Raw genomic sequence first — 23439 nt, 5'->3', positions numbered from 1 at the left:
ATTGTATGGATGAAAAACAAGCAGGTATGGAAACCGGCATTGGATCAGATGGATGGTTGCGGTATCATTGTTTTAATGGGAAATTGTATATCAGCACGCCGATTTGTACATCTTTGGCTTTACGCAACTTCTACCAAGCACCTGCATAGCACATTTCCATACACAACATGGCGCGTGTGGTTGCACTGTACTTAGGAAACTATGCTGACGCCGATGACTATGCGCATGACTAGGTATTAACGCATGGGGACGACAATGGTGTGCTTACGAAGATTCCACTGAACCCTTCTTGGCTCGGCTTTATGTTCTACAACAACAGCATCATAGCAGCAATTAGAACCGGACCATTGGTACTGTAGTTCACACGTATAGCAAATGACATTTACATAAAATGGTGGTAAACATTATCGATTACGTATGTGTGAGGAGACGTTGGTGATTGAATACCATTACTTTTTCATACGCATGCATACGATGTATTCAACCACATTCTTATCCATAATTAGACACATCTCGTTCATCCGAGGCCCACGTGTTGCGCCTACCTTGTTTGGATTACATGGAACCAAGAAAGTTGAATGATGGAACTGTGACGCTGTATCAAGATTCGTTCGCATATATGTAATAGAGTAGTCAAAAGCGTGAACGGAGGAAGGGATAACAGCTGCCAACTTATAGATCAAAAATTAAATCGATTTTGTGATCTTGGATGATATTGGGTTGTTTGGGGGTATCTTAGTCAAACCAGCTTAGATCACCTAAGTTGAAGGATGGGAGTAATGGGCTGGAGGAGCACAATCTTTCACGTGCACGGCAAGCAAGGCGAATGCGTGGAAGTGGCTTTAAGCTGGCCATTTATGAATGACTGCTGGATACTGTGTCTGTTTCGTCCACTATCATTCTAGCGTTCTATTTGCTTTATTGCACAAACGGATCCTCGCTCATCTTTGGTTTAATCGTGGTCACGTCCGTTGACAGGGATGAATAGTGTTCTTGATTTTAGCGTTATTCGTAATGCATAGCGAAAACATCAAGGTATTTGTAACTCAAAGTTTTAGAGTGAGGCATGGGATCTTTACTAGAATACTATTCTTCAGCATATAGGAGACAACCTTGTTTGAAGGTTTCAGGACCCAGGTGTCCAACCTCAAATTTGGCCATGGGACCACCAGCCAAAATGAAAACAGGTCGGCCTCTTGAAACTTTTTGGCTGGCATGGACAAATGCAAAAATTGCTATTGACGAGTGCGATCCTGAAGCTGACACACAAGGTACTTTCGACCATGCAGAGCATGCTGGTTCCAAAACGAGCCCATGCTTCATTGTGAGATTTTGAGCTACAGGTGCATGTATGTTTTGCAAAGCGCAGCTATTATAAAAGTCGTCTTTTTCAATTGTGACTCATATGTACATTTATAGTGAGATAGGTGTGATTGATGGTGTTTGTATACGAAAGCGAAGAAAAAAGGATTAAAAGAGCAATGGATGATATGGGTTGAGTGTCTGATGGTCCTTCATAGATTGGACGTCATTGACCAATTCCACGCAATTGAGCCTATTGTGGGTTTGACAACGTGTGGTGAATGCGCCTGCTCCAAGGTTCCGTTCGATGGTTTAATTACGTTGATCCGAGCCAATTTGGATGAGCTACGCTTAGACCAGGTTTTGTCTAATCGATACACCCGTGTACGTTGCATGTTGGAACCGATGTACCCGTTACGTGGCCGTATTTTCCTCAAATCGGCTCGGATCAAGACACCTGAATGATGGAAATGAATCTTTGGAGCAGGTGCATTTTTCATATGTTGTCAGATCCACAGTGGGCTGGATTGGGTCTAATTGGCTAATAGCTTGCAATGTATGCATGACCGGGAGAGAGCGTATACATATGATCCATTGCTCTTTCAATGCTGTTTTCTTTGCTTTCTTACCCAAACATGGCATCGTCCAGCTATTGCACTATAAATGGTTATATGGGTGACAATGGAAAAAGGTGACTTTATAGTAGCATCATGTTTACAGCATAAAGACAGCCATGACTCAAAATGCCACAATGAAGCATGGGCTCGTTTTCGGACCAACGTGTTCATCCCAGCTCAAGCAACCTTGTGTGCCAGTTCCAGGATCGAACTCGTCAATCTCAAATTTGGCCATGTCACCACCCGCCAAAACGAAAACAGGTCGACCTCCAGAAACTTTTTTGGCTGGCCATCCACAAATCCAAAAATTGCTATTGACGAGTTCGATCCTGAAACGTTCCCACAAGGTGCTTTTGACCATGCCGAGCATGCTGGTTCCAAAACGAGCCCATACTTCATTGAAAGGTTTTGCGTTACAGGTGCATGTATGTTTTGCTATTATAAAGGTGGGTCTTTTTCAATTGTAACCCATATGTACATTTATAGTGAGATAGGTGTGAAGGCGGTGTTTGCATACCAAAGCGAAGAAAAAAGGATTAAAACAGCAATGGATGATATGGGTACACTGTATCACGGTCATTCATATACTGCGAGCTATAAGCCAATTCCACCCAATTGAGCTCATTGTGGATTTGACAACGTGTGGTGAATGTGTCTGCTCTAAGGTTCCGTTCCATGGTTTAATTACATTGATCCGAGCCGATTTGGATGAGCCATGCTTAGACCAGGTTTTGTCTAATCGATACACCCGTATACGTTGCATGTTGGAACCCATGTACCCGTTACGTGGCTGTAATTTCCTCAAATCGGCTCGGATCAAGACACCTGAATGATGGAAATGAATCTTTGGAGCAGGTGCATTTTCCATATGGTATCAAATCCACAATGGACTCTATTGGGTGGAATTGGCTGATAGCTTGCAATGTATGAATGACCGGGAGAGAGAGTATACATATGATCCATTGCTCTTTTAATGCTGTTTTCTTTGCTTTCTTACCCAAACACGGCCTCGTGCAGCTATTGCACTATAAGTGGTTATACGAGTGACAATTGAAAAAGATGACTTTTATAATAGCTGCAGCTTTGCAAAACATACACGCACCTGTAACTCGAAAGCTTTCAATGAAGCATGGGCTCTTTTTGCAACCACCGTGCTCAGCCCAGCTCAAGCAACCTTGTGTGCCAGTTTCAGGATCGAACTCGTGAATCTCAAATTTGGCCATGAAATCAGGCCGACCTCTTGAAAGTTGAAACTTTTTGGCTGACATGGACAAATGCAAAAATTGCTATTGACGATTTCGAGCTTGATACTTTCAAAAGTACGTTTGACCATGCTGAGCATGCTGGTTCCAAAAAGACCCCATGTTTCATTGAAAGGTTTCGAGTAACGACCAGCTTTATACTTTTACTATGCTCGAAGCATGATGTTAAATAATAGGTGACCTTTCATGATTATCAAACGTCCCCGCACAAGAGCTGAACATGAAGACGCAAATAGTTTTATTGAAAGATTGACGTTGGCAAAGTACTTAGCTCAGAAGGCTTTATGTGAATGGATGTGCTCCTATCTATTCCCCTTTGAAATCCCAGAGTCTTTCGATTGTTGGAGGAAAGAATGGATGTAACTTGCATGGTTTCATAGATCGTCGCATCGAACAGTAGGCATATTTTGCATGATACGATAAGGGATGACTATCTTATAAATGTATACGTCACCATTGATTCGCGGGTGCCACCATTCCCGCTATTGTTGCTTGCTCTGTTATCGACATCATTTATCACGCTTCCTAATTAAATAGCCATAGCAAATGCAGCTGCACCAAAGAGAGCTGGTCAAGATGGAAATTGGATGGTGATTTTCACCTTTGAGAGGTGGAGATACACCCCAGGTGATTTTATAGATGCTTTGGACATACATGGGATACCATGCATAATCCTCAGCAAACATGATGCATTCGAAACACGAGCAAAAATTCGATCCCTGTATGGCATGACATCATCATCTTTTATGCAACGATTGTGATTAACCTTGTACGCTTATATGTGGACATGCATAAACTATAATCCATCATCACGTCTTTTGTGCACCTTGCATATCACACTATTATCACCCATAGCCGCTTGTATCCAAGGTAACCATCTTGCTTCTCGTCCTCAACATGGATCAGGCGTGTTATGCAAAGCGAGCTGTAGTACAAATGAAAAGATTGGCCATATGCATGGTAACAGAGCCCGATCATCATCATCAAAGGGACTCCGTAAGTAGATTACGTAATGCGATTTCCAAGGTTACCAATACATGGCAAGTAAGAGAATCTCGATCACAAAGGGTCCAATCATTCTACATGCATTCTGCATATCAAGATTGCCTATGCCTTCTGTAGGCCTTGTGTTAGGGTGATAATGTTTTTGGATCTTGATTTCATACATGGTTTCATCCAACCTCGGGTCTATAATCATGCATGCCAGCATCGCTATCAACGCTTACGACAACCATTTGAAAGAAACCTATTATGATAATTGAAGCTCTTTTGTATCTTGAGTCTATTACGGATGGACATGTTCAGTTTTATTATGAAGCGACATGCATGATGGATGTATACCAGCGTGATTGTGGCACACACCCACCTGCTTAAATCCCGCAACCCGCATAAATTCCTGGCTCAGGTGCTCCCAGTAAACAAGCGCTCTTTATTCGCAACAACGACAATAAAGACCCTTTTCCATATCCTACAACTCTCTTTATCGCTATACTTTTACTCCTTGTCGACATTCGTCGCCCACATCAACCAAGAGATTCGTGGCCAGTCAGCATTCGTCTCCTTGGTGACGCGCCATCTCTTGTTCCCTTGTGCCTTTCGACTTGTTTCAGCTTCCTCTTTCACACAACCGGAACAACTTCCCACTTCACAATAAGCCCTCCAGCGAGTAACGATCGTCAACAAGGGTCACCATTACTGAAGCTGAGGATCATGGAACTGAGCTTACTCATCTTCAGTTGTCGAGAGGTGTACAACAAGGCTATGGAACATGAACGTGCTGCCAGCAAACCACGACTCTTTACAACCTTGCGTTCATGCACAATATGGTTATTGTTAATGGTAGGTGGGGTAGCATGGAAGAAAACTTTGGTATGATGTAATGAGGTGCTTATTTCCTGCGTTGAGCAGATACATCTTCAAGGCATTCAAGCATTCATGAAGGTCCATACACGCTCTCGTCTTATAATGTATATCATTCAGTATCCAAAGTATCAAAGAAGGATCGCCAGCTATACACGACATCTATAGACACCACGAGCCCTTTGACGCGATCCATTCGCAATGTCTTTATGACTCTGCTTCAACGGTGCTCTGTGAGTATATTGTATGATGCTCTTTTCATGGTACAAGGAAAATGGGTTATGGTATCAGGACGCAGAAGGTATTGGTATTGGTGATCAGGGAGGTTTGGATGATGGAGCTATAAGGCATGTTTATTCACGGAGGATTGGATTTGACATATGTAACCACGCAATCTGGAGGTCCTACACACGCGGAACCATGCCAGGATGGAAACTGGTAAGAGTATTTGAAGTTGGGATACAAGTGGGTGCTGGGGATTGTGATTTAGCTAGCATCGTTAGTGTAGCCTTTTTCTTTTGTTCTTTGGGAATAAAGCTGGTCAACGTAGAATTGGAAAGGATACAATTGGCTACTTGCATTGGTCTATGAAGGAGATGATGGTATCGTATAGCTGTATAATTGACAACGTTTACCCTGATATCCCCCATCTATGCACAAAAGGGAGTACTAGTATGCCCAGTCTTTTCTGTCGACGCGTGTCATGTCCTACAACATCCTTTATAGTTTTAGCAGAAGTATGAATCATCATCCAAAGGGGTTCATCCAGTGAAAGATCTTTCAAGAAAGACGCCCGTTGCCCATTGCTTCCCTTATGGTGAATGACAACAAGGTGTACACCCACTTACCTGTCACCACATATACCCGTAGCTATAGGGTAGAGTAGCTAATGTATGAATGTGGACGTTGTTGGTTGCTATGCGTACGTGGTTGAAAAGCTTTTTCCACACATAGTTTCTTTCCCCTTTTATTCCCCTGCCTCATTTGGGGATTACGTACAAGCAATACTATTAGTGCAAAAAATGAAGGATTTGCGATTGGATGGTCATAAGCGAATTGACGAATGAAAGGAAGAATGATGGCAACCAAGGGATGGTTATTCTAGGAACAGTTAATGATTGGGACAAGGTAGTTTTGGGTTCTAGGGGTAAGGTGGTGTTCTCTACATGCAGCAGGGAAGAATGGTGTGAGTTCGGGATGAGGTACCGCTTTACATGTAACCAAAAAGTGGGTAATGGGCATAATGATGATGTGCAGAGGAAGAGCGTGGTTACAATAGAAAGTGAGGTCATACAAAAGGGTAAGAAAATAAGCATGTAATGACATGAAAGACATTGGATCCTTTGATCAATGGTGGTCGAAAAAGAGATGTCTTATAAAAATGTACATGTGATTAGCAAAAGCAGCCTATGTATGATATGTAAAGCAATATTCTAAGTCTACGGGGATCGGCAAACTGCGTTACAGAAATGGGATGGGAATGCGAGGACATACGTCGTGGGACATCCCATGTTACATAAAGACACTGCCAATGATTTTTGGTTGCCATGTCAACCTTTTTCAACAAGGGCTGTGCGCATCCCAAACCACCATTGCCATAATGTCTCCCTGATTACCTTTAATAAAGTTATCCCAATCTTCCCAAGCAACTAGCACCTTCATCACCATCCAAAACACCAGCTATACCACTACTATCCTCCCCCAGTCCCTCAACACAAAGATGCAAAGTGCCATCCATTTCATGCTTCCACCGATCACATGCACCAGTTTCCACTAAAACCCCAATCCATACCAATCATCCATACATCCAAACATGAGCACTTCTCCTGAAAAGGAATATATATTGTAGACGATAAGGAGTCGCCGTAAACAAACATAGGCAAGCGCCATGATCATCCTTTTTCAACCATCGGAGCTATACAGTCTTGGGGTGTTTCTTCTATAGCATCGCTTGTAACTAGACCGAGAGATAAAAAGGAGAAGAAGAGACAACCGTGGATAACGCTGGTGAAAGAAAAAGATGATGCTGTAAGCATACTATGTAACCACCAAGATCCTCATTCATGTAATACCTTGCTGCTGTCTATAGCTACAGCGGTATGAGGTGACGCGTAAAAGGGTGTTCTGGCTGTCAGCATTCACCACATGGGGAGTAATGGGGAAGGAGACCCTCCAAAGGAAGATCGAGCGAAGGCAACTTTTCAAGAGCTCCATTGCGTCCAAACATAATTTGCTGCAAAGAGTGGTTCTTTCGCATAGTGTCAAAGGTTGTTTTTGTTGTGAATGCAATTGCTGGCCTTGGGTTGCGTTGACATGGGCGCGAATCGGTCAAGTGGGAGAAAAGAAAAGCTTGGTTGCAGCGGGAAGAAGATGGCGGTGATTTCAAGCCTGGGCTCCAAATGGAAACAACAAGATGTCTTTCAGCTGCATGATGATAAAAGAAACTTCCGATACGTGACCATTGTCACATGCTTGCAGTGGTTAAGCTTACATTCATAACAACGTCAAAACTCCATCATCATCCATCAACATGTGCACATGTAGAATAGGCCAATAAACAACATGATCATATATTCTTGTTTTTATCGATGCATGACCCTATGCTTATTATTCAGCATAGTAATCGCTGATATTTAGTGTATTGTCCCCGCGATAGTCCACGTGTGGGATATGTGCCTTTAACAAATCTACCATCGAGTCTTTAAGGGGGACACCAAGATGAGATGCTGTAGCTTGGGGAATGAGAGGATGCTAAATAAATCTCTGTCGGGGTGATCGCGCAAGGGGTAAATAGCGCCTTCCTGTAACGCGTCGCCATGATACACCAGGCCCATCTTTTCAACATGGGGAAATTCCTTGGCAAGGGTCTGGATACTTCATAATAGCTACCGTCATATTGCAACTCGTCAAAGTTTATACCCAATCTGCGTAATTGGTGAAGGTTAGCAAGAATGTGGAGCCAAGTCACAGGATGTATGTCATCATGGTATCATCTTCATGCCTGCCATCATCCATGTATAAACAATAAATATCGCATTGATGTCAAAAATGATATTCATCAGCAATGTTGGGAAGTAATATGAATGCGAGGGGGATACCGTATTGGGTTAGCAAGATGATTTCAACGGCACACCAGCCGTTTACCATATTCGTTTGGCACGCATACATACCCGTGTCACCTTTCTTTATCGCATTAATAGTTAAACTACGAGTATCCATTATATGGAGAACATGTCCTTGGATATGCAAAGGTATCATCAGCCATCTTTTGCATGCTGGATTGCATTACGGCCTCTACAATGGATTAGCCTGTTTTCTTCCTGAGAGATGAATCATCATCTGGGTTACACAATGACCAAATACATGATGGATCAAAACATGGTGCTCTAAAACCACTTTAAAACTCATCAAGGAGGACATCCATCATGCTGCATTGTATGAAAGATATTGCTTAACTTGCAATGTGAAAGGATGGTGCGACGTTTACGATGAGCAAACATCTCGCGATGTGTTGACCACTTATCACAAGCATTCGATCTTTGTTACACCAAGCTCGGGCCATGATCAGTCGAGGCTTTATGCGTGGGATTTATCTTTATGCCATCACAGCCATAGCGTTTCCGTAGTTGGCGGTATTTTTTTACTGCGACGATAGTTGACTACATTGTAACCCCATTGTATACAGCGTTTCACTGATCCTCATCGTCGACTTGTAGGAGATCAGCTTGATCAAGTCAAGCATAAAGATCTTTTATTGCAACGATTAAAGATAAACCTATGGAGGTTGGGAAAAACCAAAGCATATGTGATGTCGCTAACTCTATCTGATGGTGGAGATCTTTCATTGGATGACCATTCAAGCATGGCCGCATATTTGTTTTTTTATGCAAGGCAAGTGCAGTGGATGATGATCCATGGCTTGCTGACTAAAATTATAAAGGGATGTTGGGTGATGTGACACGCGTCGACAAGAAAGACTGGTAATACGAGTATTAATTTTTGTGCATAGATGGGGATATCAGGGTAAACGTTGTAAAAGTATACAGCTATAAGATGCCATCATCTCTCTCACATACAATGCCAGTAGTCCAGTTATATCCTTGCCAATTATACGCTGAGCAGCTTTATTACCAAAGAACAAAAGTAAAAGGGTTCACTAGACATGCTAGCTAAAAACGAAAACCCCATGATCCACTTGTATCCCAACTTCAAATGCTCTTACCAGTTTCCATCCTGACATGGTTCCACGTTTGTAGCACCTCCATATTCTGTGGATAGAGATATGAAATCCAATCCTCTGTGAATAAACATATCCAAAAGCTCCATCATCCAATCCTCCATCATCACCAATACATATACCTTCTTCGTGCTGGATACCATAACCTACATTCCTTGTAAGATGATGAGAGCATCAGAAAATGTCCTCACAGAACACCGTTGAAGCCGAGACATAGACATTGTGCATAGATCGCATACAAGGGCTTGGGCAATGGACGTCGTGTAGCTGGTCATCCTTCCCTGATAATCTGGATACTGAAGCATACACATTCAAGGATACGATAAATACCTGTTTGGATGATACACCGCCTTCTTGCCCATTAATCCCACCTACCATTGCCAATAGCCATGTCAAGGTGCATGAACGCAAGTTTGTAAAATGCCTCGGTTTGCTGGCTGTCCGTTTATATTCCATAGTCTTGTTGGGCACCGTTGGACGAGTAAAGATAAGCAAGCGCAATACAAAGATGGTCAGCTTGAGTAGATGGTGACCCTTGTTGACGATCATTAGTCACTGGAGGGGTCGTTGTGAAGAGGCAAGTTGTTTCGGGCTGTGTGAAAGAAGCTGAAACAAGTAAAAAGGTACAAGGAACCAAGAGATGACGCGTAACCAGGAGACCGATGTTGGGTGAACACGAATCGGATGGCGGACGGCGAAGAAGGAATGTCGACAAGGAGTAAAAGTAAAGCGTTAAAGAGAGTCGTCAAGTGTAGAAAGCAGCTGTTGTTGTTGTTGGGAGGAATAAAGAGGGGCCGTTGTTTACTGCGAGGACCTGAAACGATTAAATCCGGAACGCGTCCCGACTTGTGGCGCCATACTCCTTTCTCAGCTTAGTCACCATGACACACTCTATTTTTGAGATATTACGCACGGGCTACGTACAACTACCAACTACTGAAGGGAACGAAGACCATGGAGAGCTTGCTTACGATGCGACAACTTTTGTCAATGAGCTTCTTGAATCCACTCTGTCAGATCTGAATCGAGGCGTTTTGACATTGACATACGGCCCGAATCTCGACGTAGCTCTTGAACGTGCCTATAACATACGACTTTTGTTGCCTGATTTGGCAATCGGTTTTGCACATGCAGCCAGCATTTACAGCGCACAAGGGAGACAGCGTCAAGTTATCGATATCTGTGATCAAGGACTTCGTGTTGTTGACACCCAGGATACGCATTATGCTCTGCTACAACGACTCCGACAAGATGCTGTGCAACGTGAGAACATACGCATTGACCCATTCAAGAATCTTCCTTACGACATTCTTTGGACAACACTCATTCCCATGCTGATGAATGATGATACGACTTTGGATGCATTGATACCCTGCCACCCTTTGCATGTGTCAAAAGTATGGCGTGATTGCCTTATCCAACGTCTTGGCGGATTACGTTTTCGGGCTAGAGCGCAAGAAATCAATAACCTTCGTGAGGGATCTCAACTCAGCATTTTTTCTCGGCACATCAAGTCCTTGTGTGTTCCACTTTATTCCCAAGGCACGTGGCTCACTAATATGATACGACGTAAAGACTTTCCCATGCTGCAAGAGTTAATCATTGAACGTAAGTTGCTGTTGTTGTATGTATTCTTTCATGATTGCTTTATTCACCATTGTTTATAAAAGGCTTTTGTACAGTATCCATCGATGACTTTGTTTCGTCCTTGGAATCAATCAGCAGCACTTTGACTCATTTTCGAACGGGTACCATGGATGTGCAGCCAAATGCGAGCGTGTCACCGTTTACAGGAGTGCTCTTGGCCTGCCCGAATCTTGTTTCGCTTGAGATTTACCAACCCATTGATACGGATCTCTGCGATCTACCAAAGATGACATGGCCCAAGTTGACGACATTGGCAATTGTGAATGGAAGGAAGGTCTTTTCCTGTGATGAAATTCGCGCGATTTGTGAGCGTTTCCCATCTCTCAAGTTACTTTCGATTGGCTCATGCTCTGATCTACTATCGATACCCATCATCCACCAGTATTACCCATCCATGAGAAGTCTTCAAGTTGTGGCTGAATGTCCTCTTATTCATCTTCGCTACTCTGATGAAGGACCTGATTATGAGGAGCCTGGGATAACGAATCTTGCTATTTGGATGGATCAATGGAATCATGATGAACAACCTGTTCCTGATATTGGTGTTTTACTCAAGCAACATCATCATACGGTTGAAAGTATTGTCATGCGGGTTCATACTGCCGTTGAGGACCCACGGGTGTATGACATCAAGTACCCTCGCTTAAAGACGCTAGAACTCTACAACATTGGAGGGTGGATCCTCCGACATGCACCCATGTTACAAGAACTGCAGATGGCACAACAAACATTCATCACAACCCCAGCAGTGCTTGATACTATACCATCCAAGTTGAAGGAGCTAAGGCTGACTCATGTTGATGGATCTCAGGTTGACAACAAATCACCCATCGTCAAGTACCTCCATCGCTTTATCCATCATCCTCATTTATGTGACCTCGTTATCCACACCAACAACATGAACATGATGGGCAGTATTCTTGATGTGATTGGCCGTTTACGTCAGCTTCGATCATTGCTTTTCATGTACGATGAATGGGATCCCAAGGCAATGGAAAGCTTTTTTAGCAAACTCAGTCATGGATGCCCTCATTTAGCCCACCTAGGCCTCAACTCCTTCAAAGCTCCATCGGCGGCTTGCATGCTTGCTTTGAAACCTCTTGCAAATCTCAAGACGATGTCGATTTCAATCGCGCCCTCAGATGGTGATCCTACTTTTTTTGTAGCCATGGTCTCGTTACTACAACTGCAAAGTGTTCATGTCGATCTTTCGAAGGGAATCAACAAGCGTGATCTCCACGGCCTCAGAGATTTTAACCCAAATGTAAAAATTATCCCCTGCTAAGCTTGCTCTCGCTTTTCAACGTTCTATGGATTACCCTCGTCTTGCTCAAAATACCTCTCACATGTGCTATCCCCATTTTCAAATATGATCCAATAAATCTTTGTGGTACTTGAATCATTTTCCTTTTCAACGTGTAGCATAAAAGTGTACACTTTCAATGCTATATGACATAGACAACATTGCTTACTAATAAAAGTGGACAGCTAATCCACCGGCACTTCTCGTAAACAGCTGAACAGTGTTGTGATGGGGTTGCGGTGTTACATCCGTTACGTTGCAATCAACGCTGTTACTAGAAAAAGAATGGCATGGCTGCATGGTAAATGTGAAAAATCCATCATGATGGCTAATGCAGGTTTATAGGTAGCACACATGTAGAGCGTTCGAGTAATAGTTATCCCGTTAGGTCGCGGTGGGGGTGACTTCTTAATAAAACATGGGATGATGAAAACATCGGCTTGTGGAACAATGAGCTACCAAATAAAGATGCAGATTGCTTTTTTACGTTATCATCAGTGTATGCTCCATCGTAATCAACACGGATTGTCAATGCTAAACCTGCAAACATTCGCGACTTCCAAGAATCTATTGGTTTACGTTTAAAGATCCCGTATTGCAAGTGGGTTGTGGGAGTCTCAATTAATACGCCATGCATGGGATTATTTTTACCCTGATAAGCGGGGCATGCATGGAGCAATAGATCATCGTCGCCCTTGCTATATTGAATCACGTACGCTTTTCGAGAAGGTTCCTTTATTAAATGAGCCATATGCCTTGTGGCTATGCAAGTGTTATCATACCTTGTGTTACTTCCGAACATCCCGACCGTGTGTAACAAACGAATGCTGAACAATGATAGCCATCCTATTGCTTTACCCATATAAAAGGTTGCTTGTCGCGTAGCGTTGTTAAGCGAAGATGGGGATTTTATTCCTATCGAGGCGTTTCCATGGCATCCAGCAATTCCATGGTGGATGAGATCACGTATTTGTAACAACGCATCCATCATCATTATCATTATCATCATCATCATCATCATCATCATCATCATCATCATCATCATCATCATCATCCTTCGTAATACAACTACATGGCGCAATTTGATCTCACAGGGTACTTAGTATGTCTATCAGCGTAGATAAACACCATGTTGCAGAAGCACAAGGGGATGGATTGCTGTTCAACTCAAACAAGTGCAGCAGCTATATAATCATGCAGCATGTAAATCATATGCAATGAGGATGGGATTTTGACTAGAGTAAGTCTTTTTACTATTTATGCATGTTGAATGATAGAAAATATGGGGTTACATATAAAAGTGGTTGAGAAAGAAGGGTATGCATCTATAGGATGGACGTGGTCATCCGCCAATCAAATGTCGTGTTACAAAACGCGCCCTTTTCCTTGAGCGGCCTCGTTCTGCTTCCACCACCACCACAACAAACTTTTGACATGCTGCCTCCAACTCCTGTTGCCACTTCGATCGACAACCCAACAACCAATGTGCAACTCCCATCAATTGACAACCACCGTACACAATTGCCTTGAAGAGCTTGTCCCAGCACTCGACACCAGAGCTTCGTCATTTGCCGATTGTGGTCAACTTGGAATGTCGCCATGGTCGACGCATCGGTTATCATGACTATTGCACCTATTTCACCCGTTGGATATCTTTGTGCAAGGAGGATCTTTTGTGATCAAGGACACCATGCTTCCACCATCACCTCGTATGATAAAGCGCTACAACGTGTACCAGCCGCGGATTCCAGACATCATCATCACCCGTTCACAGCAAAGGAAACATCGTACAACGTTGCGAACAGGCTCATCTTTCTCGTAAGTGAACTACAGTTGCCTTTGGTTACCTGGAATCTGATTCAAGGATATTGAATGTGAAATAGTGGTTGGAATTGGTCTTGTAGACGAACACCTTGGTCTATGCAGTACCTGAGGACAAGAATAGCCATGGCAATTGGATTGGGATTTCGAATTGGAAGGCCTCCTTGGAAACGAGAGAACATGATCAACTACTGGAGATGGTACCTTACATCAAAGCACTTGTTTTATTGGATGCATACAATTTCAAGCGTTGAAACCATTGCATACGGTGATGGTAAGGAATGGGATGTCATGGGCATGTAAACACGGCACAGGCTAACATTTGTGATCAGACCCCATGTCCCCTCAATCTAATCATCCGTCGGTGTCTCTACATGCATGGAGAATGTCTTTTATGCAAGTCAATATTGAATATGGACCGATCCCAGCTTGCAAGAACGCTACATCCTATATGATCCATTGGACCCATGTCCCCCATTTGATAACGTCATCCATTTACAAGTTTGATATCGACAACAAAGCAAAATGTGATCAAGTTGACGCCCGTCAACACCCGCATGGTGATGGACATGAAATCCCTTTTTCGTCCGTTTCCCTGTCTACGAGCATTGAGAATCACTCCAACTCCAAGTTCAGCTTCATTTACGATTACTCCACTATTACAGCAACTCATCTTTTCCTCGTCGATTGTCATGGTGGCTTTCCCATATGATGGATTCTCAAGGTGAAGAGGATTATATACCTTGTAACGGAGGACTTGGATGTATTGGAAGAAGTATCATACCAATTGGTGTGCTCCCCGAGAAATGTTTCTTTGTATTATCGTTACCCTTAAAGTAGAGTATACCAGCTAGCTTCCATATACACTATCCACACATATAGAAGTTGATTCATAAGATAAAGTCGTTGCATCGTCATATGGTTTAGTGTTTACAAATTGTGGCACCATCCACGATCGATATGAATATCGTCCAGCATCTGAAGCTGACGGTGGATTCTACGTGACTAGGAGATAAGGGAAACAGTGATCAATGTGTATTTGTATTAGGCCAACATGGAAGCATCGTGTGATGATCAAGCAATCGCGTCTCTTAATCATAAAAGAAGAGCGTTACTGTGAATGTGCTCACACGTGTTGAGCGTAGAGTATTGCTACACTCATTAAATAGCTCCTTTATTTATCATGCAACATAAGATTATGACGCAAGGCAATGATGAACTTTGGGGAACGTTTGTACTCTTCCGAAAGGAGCGACTTGCTTTTACGTGTGCCGCACATGGAATGAAAGGATCATCCACGCATTAGGCAACATTCGTTTCTATATGCAATGCATTGATGATTCATGGTCAATGGAAGATTGGATGCAAGTGGATGCTATTGCGCCTTATATCAAAACAATGATTGTCGATGAGTCTACCCCGTTCGCCTTTTGGTTGCTCGGAGAACGTTTACGATTTTCTTCGTTAAAGGATCTCACACTTACGGGTATGCGCGATGCTATTTACACACACATGATCTTCACTCATTATCCTGCTATATAGTTGCGCGATCGCAAGTGGTGATACCATCACCGCAGGTTATGATTACAAGTCGGCCTCGTTCTAATACCATAACCCCTGCAGTGCCAGAGCCACTGCATTTACATCACCTTCTTGATCATTGTCCCGCACTTGTCGAATTGAAGATTGCATGCAAAGAAACCATCTTCATAGCCACAAGCTCACGTCTCTCTGCTACGTATCCAAGCATACGTCACCTTGAACTACGCTATGCATCCCCTACTGGTGAAAATCCACGCTACCCCTTTAGTATCAAGTATCATGTTTCTCCAGCACTCTTTAAACATTTTCCACGTTTGCGTCTATTGGCATTACGGTATCCTCAGCCTCGCTATCATGACATGCAAACGATTTTCGGATATTGCCCAATGTTGCAACAGCTGTTTCTTGGAGGAATTCAGAAGCATTCGGTCCCAGAGGGTACAACCTCTCTTCAAAGGGGTTTACGATTACTATCTTTGCATGGTCCTTCATCTCAAGGGAATCTCATTGCACAATTGCTAAGGGATCACTCAACCACAATCAAATCATTGGCTATGGAATGTGTTGGTGCTTGGCCATCATCTGCCCAGATATTGATAAACGATCATGTGTTATTTCCACGCCTTCAATCATTGCATCTTCATCGTCGTATGAGCCGCCATCCGATGGCACTTATTCGAGCCGTAATTGGACGAGCACCAAATCTCGAATCTGTCAACGTTGATAATGGAGGGCTACAAGGGGTGATATTGGAAACCTTGATTGGTAAACCGGTGCAAAACATTGATCTTGTATGCACGCCATGGTCCAATCCTGCAAGTGCACTTAATTTTCTTGACCATCATGCACAACTAGGCATGAGGTCTACACTTCAAGAGGTCACATGCACTATCACTAGCGACTATGAGTATCGCAATACCATGCGAATCATGCACCCGATGGCAACATTCAAGGATCTAGGTGGCGGATGGATGCTTTCAATTGCAGCATTACAGCAATTGCAATCACTCGAGCTATCATTCGATGGCGATGTTTATGACCAGTCATTGTCAACATTTCTACGGCTTCTTTCGCAGCGATCTCCTTCACTTGAAAACTTGACATTGGCGTTTTACTTGTCTTTCAATATTGAATGGCTCCTCCCACTATCCCGGCATCCAAAACTCAAAAAGATGGTTATTGCGTCGAAAAGATTTCCCAAATACATGACGACCCTTGTGCAGCATTTTGCTCGATTGCAGGCATTTGATCTCAAGCTGAAGTCTACTGGCCGACGCGGTTTACCAATCGACATACCGCTTTCTCGTTTACTATAAACACACATTACCATGAATCTTTCTAGCTATCATCTTGAAGAACTGCCTAGCCTTTTATGCTCTCCCAAGGCCTTCATCAGCATGCACATTACTATATAGCTCTATACCTTGGAGGTGTCATTGATTTTCTTTCTTGCACAATATATGAAATGAACCCGTTTATTAAGCTTTAGCGAAATCCGTAAAGATTCAAGGTTAAAGCCAGCGTGATGGTAATACAAGAAAAAAGTGTAGTCTTTATTGGGCATGAATCAACCAGATTGCTTCACAAATACAGCATAAAGCCTTGTCGTTGTGGTTACAAGTCATATGATTAACCTAGGGGTGAGGGTGAATGATGGATGGTGTGTATCCATTTTGAACATGGTTGCCATCTCGCAAGATCCCCCAGCCAATCTTGTACCAAAGTGCTTCATGACTACCACCGCTCCCACACTAAAAATAGTCGAATAGAAATACCCTCTGGTAAAGAAAGAAGCTTATTTACTAAGGATGCTGATTTTGTGTGGTTGTTCCTTAATGCTGATGCGGGTGCAATACTGTTATCCTTCGATGTGCTAGCAGCAACATGGGGAAGACGAAGGCATGTTGCTTGAGAAGATGCTTCTTGGCAAGGAATAGATGGTGTTTGTTCTTCCCTTGGTGACACCACGGTAATACCTAACGCCAGTATACGTGTCATAATGTAGATAATATCCTCCATCAATCATTACCGGTGATCCTGTCTTATCCATCGCAACTATGTTTATTTCCATAGATCATAAAACTACTCTATTACAGCTAATGTGCTACAATAGGCACCAACCTCCAGTGTATCACAGGTCCAAGAGCTCTTACCTTATCCATCCTTACTTCATCCAACACCCATAGGTCTCCAATGAATGGTACCAAAAAGCGTCTCCTTTACTAAGCCGAACCAAAAGGTCCACCATCCAATCATACCTCATGACTCCAAAGATCACCAGCCATACCCGCATACTTGGGCCCCAGTTGTATAAGCAACAGCATCACATGAAAGCGAACAACACCATTCAAGAGCCATGTACCAGATCATGATGGAAAGCGAGAGATAAAAAAGCGTTCAAACGGGATCGTAACACAAGATTGTCTTGGGGAAAAGGTGTGTTGTATCTCGTAAATCCTCCTTCCACTACCTGCCTGCTGAAACATCCACATCCCACAAGCGTGCCAAGGCTGAACAAGCACCTGTTCATGATGATGACGATGATGACGATGATCATCAGCATCTTGTAACAAGAAACCCCTTTTCAAACCCTGCCAACGCTGTCTCCCGTAATATTGAACGTACCAGCAGCTGTGATTATACGATTGTGTGTGTTTGTAAGCCTTGTGGTTTTGGAAGCACGTAGCCTGGTTGGGTACCTCTAGAGCGGTAACGATAGGTAAGCTCAACAGCAGGATCTTTGGCAAGCACAATGGTCGTCTTTGTTGCCGATTGTTGGCTAGTTGAGTCGTCATTGTCAAACGTGCAAGTCGTTGAGGGGGTCGAAAAAAGCCGAAACGAGTAAAAAGGAACAAGACAACAGGACTAGGGTTGCCATAGAGATGACGCGTAACCAGGAGACGAATGTTGACTGTAAACCAATCGGATGGCAGAAGACGATTGAGTAAAGTTGACAATGTGTAAAAGAAAGGGTCGTCAGGTATGCAAAGGAGTCGTTGTTGGAGTAAAAGGGGGAATGATAGCAGCGGCTATTGATTCGACCAAGGTATTTTATGTTTGGTGCTACGCGCTTTGACTCGGTGCTCTCGTCTCCCACAGCCAATACACAATGACCCACTCTATTTTGGGCGACCTGTGCAAACCACCCACGCTTACAACAACCACTGAAAAATATGTACAACTTGTCCACGATGCAACGACTGAACTCCATGAACCCGTTCAATCGATCTTGTCAGCTTTAGATCGTCGCGCCAATGCATTGACAAAGCTTGCCAACTTTGAGTCAGCCCTTCGTGATGCGAAAGTTATGCAACAGCTCTCATCGTCTTCAGCACTCGGCTATTTAAGAGCAGCGATCATTTATGCAGAACAAGGGAAACAGCGCCATGTCATCGATATCTGCAACCAGGCACTTGATATTGTTGATACAAAGGATATGGGCTATGATACGCTACAACGAGCGAAAGACGTTGCCATGCAACGCCAAAGCACACGCATTGACTTTGTCAGCCAACTACCAGTCGACATTGTTATTACCACGCTTATTCCCATGTTTATGGGCGATTGTATCGTGTGTTCATATGAACCAAGCCCCTACCTACCTGTGTCCCATGCATGGCGTGATCGTATTATTCAATGCTTCGGTGAATTCACTTTCCATCTCAGTGATGGTGGCGACCTGTCCCAAGTCATTGACCTTGCCCAGCACACCAAATCTTTGGATATAGGCGAATATGGGGAAGGAACATGGCTTAGCGATTTAATTCGTGATAATGACTTTTGCGCTTTACGAGAGATACGTGTTGAATGTAAGTAGTACTACCTTGCTTTTTTCGATTCCCTATATTTACTTATATACGCATGCAACTATAAGACTTCCTGAGCAAGCAGGTTGGATGCTTCATCTCGGCGTTGACATCAATCGGCAGCACTTTGACCCATTTGCAACTCCATCTGGAAGAAGGTGGACCTGATTTAGGAGTACCCGAGATTATGTCGGCTTGCCCAAATTAGATGTACGTCAACATGACCTTGCTCAGTACCAAAAAGCGAGATCAACAAGCGTTAAACGGCCGTGATATTGGTGCCATTCGTGCATCACTCTACCGCAACACCCTGCAAGGCGTCTACGAAAATGGCGAAGTTGTCGATTGGGACGAGGTACAACGTGTACAAACTAGGCGAGTACATCTAAACCTCCAAAATTGTGAAGTATCAGGAGCTTCTACTTTCGGTCCATTGAGTGCCACGTATGAGCCAAAATATCAAGATGGCGTGTACAATACGGATAGTGATGAAGACTAGCTTTATTTGCAATTACATTAGCATGGTGGTTACTTTTGTGGATGAATCTATTATAAATGATGTGCGAAAAAAGACCTTGGTAGACGAGAGAGAGATGCATAAATCTTCTATTCATGCTCAACATGATCATCATGTAGCCAGCAGCAGCAAGTGATACGCCATCTTTTTGCTCCATTCCGTATCGGCTTTTTCAAGCATGGGTCGAATGGGTCCAATTGTTTTGTATTCATTACCGAAAGCACCTTCTTTTCATAGAAAAGGCGATACCCATATTGCAGCAGTGTTCCACACGTTCGTGAGCGTGCATGTCAATTGCTGGAAAACCTCATTGAGCGTTTAGAGACATTGGCGAGAGGTTAAATTCATCTTGCGTTAGGCATTCCTTTTACTGTCAATAGTAAAACCTTTGCTTTATATCACCGTTGTTGGCTTTACATCGTTGCATATAGTATCAAATAATAAAGAGTGGCCATAGGAACACATGTTGTTGCACAACAACGACGAGGGATGATCGACAACCCTGTTCATGATGATCCAGGAAAGCCAATCGAAAAAGCTATTCATCAGCCTATCGATTGGATGATACTGTACTTTAGAAATTGTGTCTCTCGAGGTGTTTCTTGGGCTGTGGTGTGCAGCCTGTACCGGTATAGTCATTGCCATGCCAACATGATGATTTCGTTATTGCTTGCAGCCAACATTCATACATAGTATCAATCGCCTTTTGGATTCTTTATTAAGCAACATGGTATTTATGATATACATGATATCTATTTCTTGGGGCATTATAAAAGTACTATGGGCTGTGGTTGATTGATTGTGGAGGGGTAAGAAAGGGATAATGAACGATTCTTTGTGTGGGATGATGATAGCGGAGGTTACACAACTACTGCTTGGTCGCCACTGAGACAGGCGCATCACGCCTTGTTCCTTTCAAACCCACACACAGCCAGCATGTCTTGAGTCAGCTTGCCCACGTTTCTCCATCTATTCGCCAATCGTGCTTCACCAATGTCAAGACAACCTCAATTAGCCAACCTCCATGGCGTGTTCAGCAACACATGCAGCCCATTGTCACAAAACGCTTACCGATGGAGCGTCATGAGCTTGGCTGCTGTTACTCGCCTTGGATTGGTGTTCGACTACTGCGCTGTAGAGATAGTTCAACACATGCATACACGGCATGAAGGCTGTGTGCAAGGATGACGATGATGATCAATACAACAAACCCGGCTCATCCAAAAGATGTTACCATGGGATCTTGTTCTTGGCTATGAGAAAAATTACGGATGCAGCATGAGGCGATGAAGTTTTATCATGTAGGTTCATAGGACGTTGATGGTAATAACAACTCCTGATGAGCCTTGTATCCTAGATCCCCTGTTGCCAAGCGGATGCAATTGGACGACATCATCACGACCAGTATCAGGATATCCGTCGTTGATTTCCCTGTATGTCTAAGCGCTAGTTTATTACGTGGTGATGAAAGGTATGTAAAAACGGCATCATGGATGGTAGCTGCAGCTCATTCATTCGACTGGATCATCCATATTAGATGCTCGTTCACGTATTCTAGCAAGGTGCATCATTCACTATGGCTGCTATTTCAGTAAACTGTGTCTATGCTTGCCTTGATGACAGCACAAAGGTGGTGTTGTTTTACAATGGCCTGGTGAGAAATGGCAACAATGGCAGCTTTCAGGAGGACTGAGACAGAAGATTTTGTTCACGGATGGCAACGACTACTATGTTAATGGTGAAAACAAGAGGGGTCGAAAGGTTTTCAGCAAAGGGAATCGATGTCATTCTCTATCGGCTACACTTTTGGAATAACACCAACAACCTTTATCCGTTATGCGTTGATGGGGCTTCCAGGGACACGAGAGGATGAAAAGCCGCTTGAAGGATCATGGATCAAAAGAGGACGATCAACATCAACTTCTCTTGGATGCGGCGTGGTTGCTATACGACCAGCCTATATGGATGATGCTGTTGGACAATGAACGATACAACGCCAATGTCGCGTGGAGTTTATGGAGGCGTATACTTGTCATCTACATCAGCAGCGCTATCATGCAACTACACGATGCAATACACTAACCAGTCGGATCGGCCATGGTGCATAATGACAAGGCGAAGCTTGTTTTGGATGAATACATGTATGATGTGTATGTCGACAATGGCACCATTCATCATTGGTAAGGCTTGCAGCGTCTTCTTTCTTGCTGATAAAGGTGAGCTGTGATAAATCTTTTGCTATATTAACGTTGATGAGATAGATCTGGATAGCCAAACACTAATAGCACATGGTTCTTATGACCTCCTCTGGTGATAGGCATAGACCACGTTGGCATTACACCCTCGCCCTGCTACGATGCCCCTTTTAGGTTTAGGACACATGAGAATAGATATACATCCGCAAAGTGAATTTATTCAGCAATATACAATAAATCGAAAAATATGATCCATGATAACCTTGCCTAGTCAATCAAATAAGTCAAAGCAGCTGCCACTTTATCAGACATGCTTTCTTCGTCGATGTCAAGAATTACCAAAGACTGGCATTTTAAAAGATCGAGCAAGCTGTCATCCCAGAAATCCAACGACATTGCATACACGGATAAAGATAGCTTGATCATGAAACCATTTAATGAGTACACCTTCAAGTTTTGAAGAGAGGATATAGTACCAATCTTACAATGGGAGGTATTATCATTGCTAACCACATGATCATAAAGCCAATGGAACTATCACTGATGTAAGCATGCTAATTGCGTTGGTTTTCATTGAGATTGCTTTAAACAATGACCTACATTGTATGTATGATAACTGATTGTTTATACAAGGAGCCCGTTTATTGATCCAAGTAATGAGGACATGCGTGGGCATCATACAACGAGTCATTTTGTCACACAACATGCTGCGTTGGTTGTCACAGTTCTTTTTCGCCGACCTTGGTTGCTCTCTTCACCACCAAATCCTCAGCTCACCCAATCGTTCCCCATGTCCTCACACTAAATGAATGCAACAACACGCGAAACCAAGATCCAGCAATTCGTTACGTGGAGCCAAGTAATCCCATGGCAACAGGCTGCCCCATTGAGGCGATCGAAGAAGCTGAATCTACACGACATGCACTTGGCTGGTGGCTAGCAACACGCCATACGTATCGACAGTCGTCATGGCCAGCACGTTGAATAGTTCAATAAGCAGCTTATGGTAAAAGTGGATGGGGGTGATTGCTTTGGTTCCTTTATTGAGGGCTCTATAGCAGTATAGCACCCTATGACAACCAAGGAATGCTGTACGCATCAACGCGTGATTTTACATCATCTTCAGCGAAACCTTTGGAAACGCTAGCTATCGATGGCAATGACGAAGGATCTCAGCAGTATTGGGGACCAAATTGTGGAATCGATGTTTTATGAAAGCCATTGTGAATCACCATCATCACCATCATCATCATCATCATCACATCTTTTTGTCATCTCTGAAACGGGACCATCAAAGGCAGTGGAATGCAAGGATATATGGTCCGGATCA

At 43.3% G+C, this 23439-nt stretch overlaps 5 protein-coding genes across 5 annotated transcripts; 4 read left to right on the top strand and 1 right to left on the bottom strand.

Annotated features, from left to right (window-relative positions):
* Positions 1 to 2040: 2040 nt before the first annotated feature.
* O0I10_006714 (uncharacterized protein) lies at positions 2041 to 2280 on the bottom strand (the record flags this gene model as incomplete). The annotated part of the gene is made up of 1 exon (XM_058486739.1): positions 2041 to 2280. The coding sequence occupies one exon, from the start codon at positions 2278 to 2280 to the stop codon at positions 2041 to 2043; it is 240 nt and encodes a 79-aa protein (XP_058342561.1).
* A 7879-nt stretch (positions 2281 to 10159) lies between these two features.
* O0I10_006713 (uncharacterized protein) lies at positions 10160 to 12210 on the top strand (the record flags this gene model as incomplete). The annotated part of the gene is made up of 2 exons (XM_058486738.1): positions 10160 to 10886; positions 10949 to 12210. The coding sequence occupies 2 exons, from the start codon at positions 10160 to 10162 to the stop codon at positions 12208 to 12210; spliced, it is 1989 nt and encodes a 662-aa protein (XP_058342560.1).
* A 1501-nt stretch (positions 12211 to 13711) lies between these two features.
* On the top strand, positions 13712 to 14303 carry O0I10_006712 (uncharacterized protein; the record flags this gene model as incomplete). Its single annotated transcript, XM_058486737.1, has 3 exons — positions 13712 to 13830; positions 13893 to 14046; positions 14133 to 14303. The coding sequence occupies 3 exons, from the start codon at positions 13712 to 13714 to the stop codon at positions 14301 to 14303; spliced, it is 444 nt and encodes a 147-aa protein (XP_058342559.1).
* A 1069-nt stretch (positions 14304 to 15372) lies between these two features.
* Positions 15373 to 16907, top strand: O0I10_006711 (uncharacterized protein; the record flags this gene model as incomplete). Its single annotated transcript, XM_058486736.1, has 2 exons — positions 15373 to 15535; positions 15592 to 16907. 2 exons carry the CDS (start codon positions 15373 to 15375, stop codon positions 16905 to 16907), a joined length of 1479 nt encoding a protein of 492 aa, XP_058342558.1.
* A 1793-nt stretch (positions 16908 to 18700) lies between these two features.
* O0I10_006710 (uncharacterized protein) lies at positions 18701 to 19896 on the top strand (the record flags this gene model as incomplete). The annotated part of the gene is made up of 3 exons (XM_058486735.1): positions 18701 to 19400; positions 19466 to 19586; positions 19632 to 19896. The coding sequence occupies 3 exons, from the start codon at positions 18701 to 18703 to the stop codon at positions 19894 to 19896; spliced, it is 1086 nt and encodes a 361-aa protein (XP_058342557.1).
* Between the last annotated feature and the right edge of the window lie 3543 nt (positions 19897 to 23439).

Source organism: Lichtheimia ornata (assembly GCF_029851405.1).
Source record: "Lichtheimia ornata isolate CBS 291.66 chromosome Unknown scaffold00030, whole genome shotgun sequence".
NCBI lineage: Eukaryota > Fungi > Mucoromycota > Mucoromycetes > Mucorales > Lichtheimiaceae > Lichtheimia > Lichtheimia ornata.
Note: the sequence above shows the minus strand (reverse complement) of the source record. Positions and strands in the feature narration are given on the sequence as shown.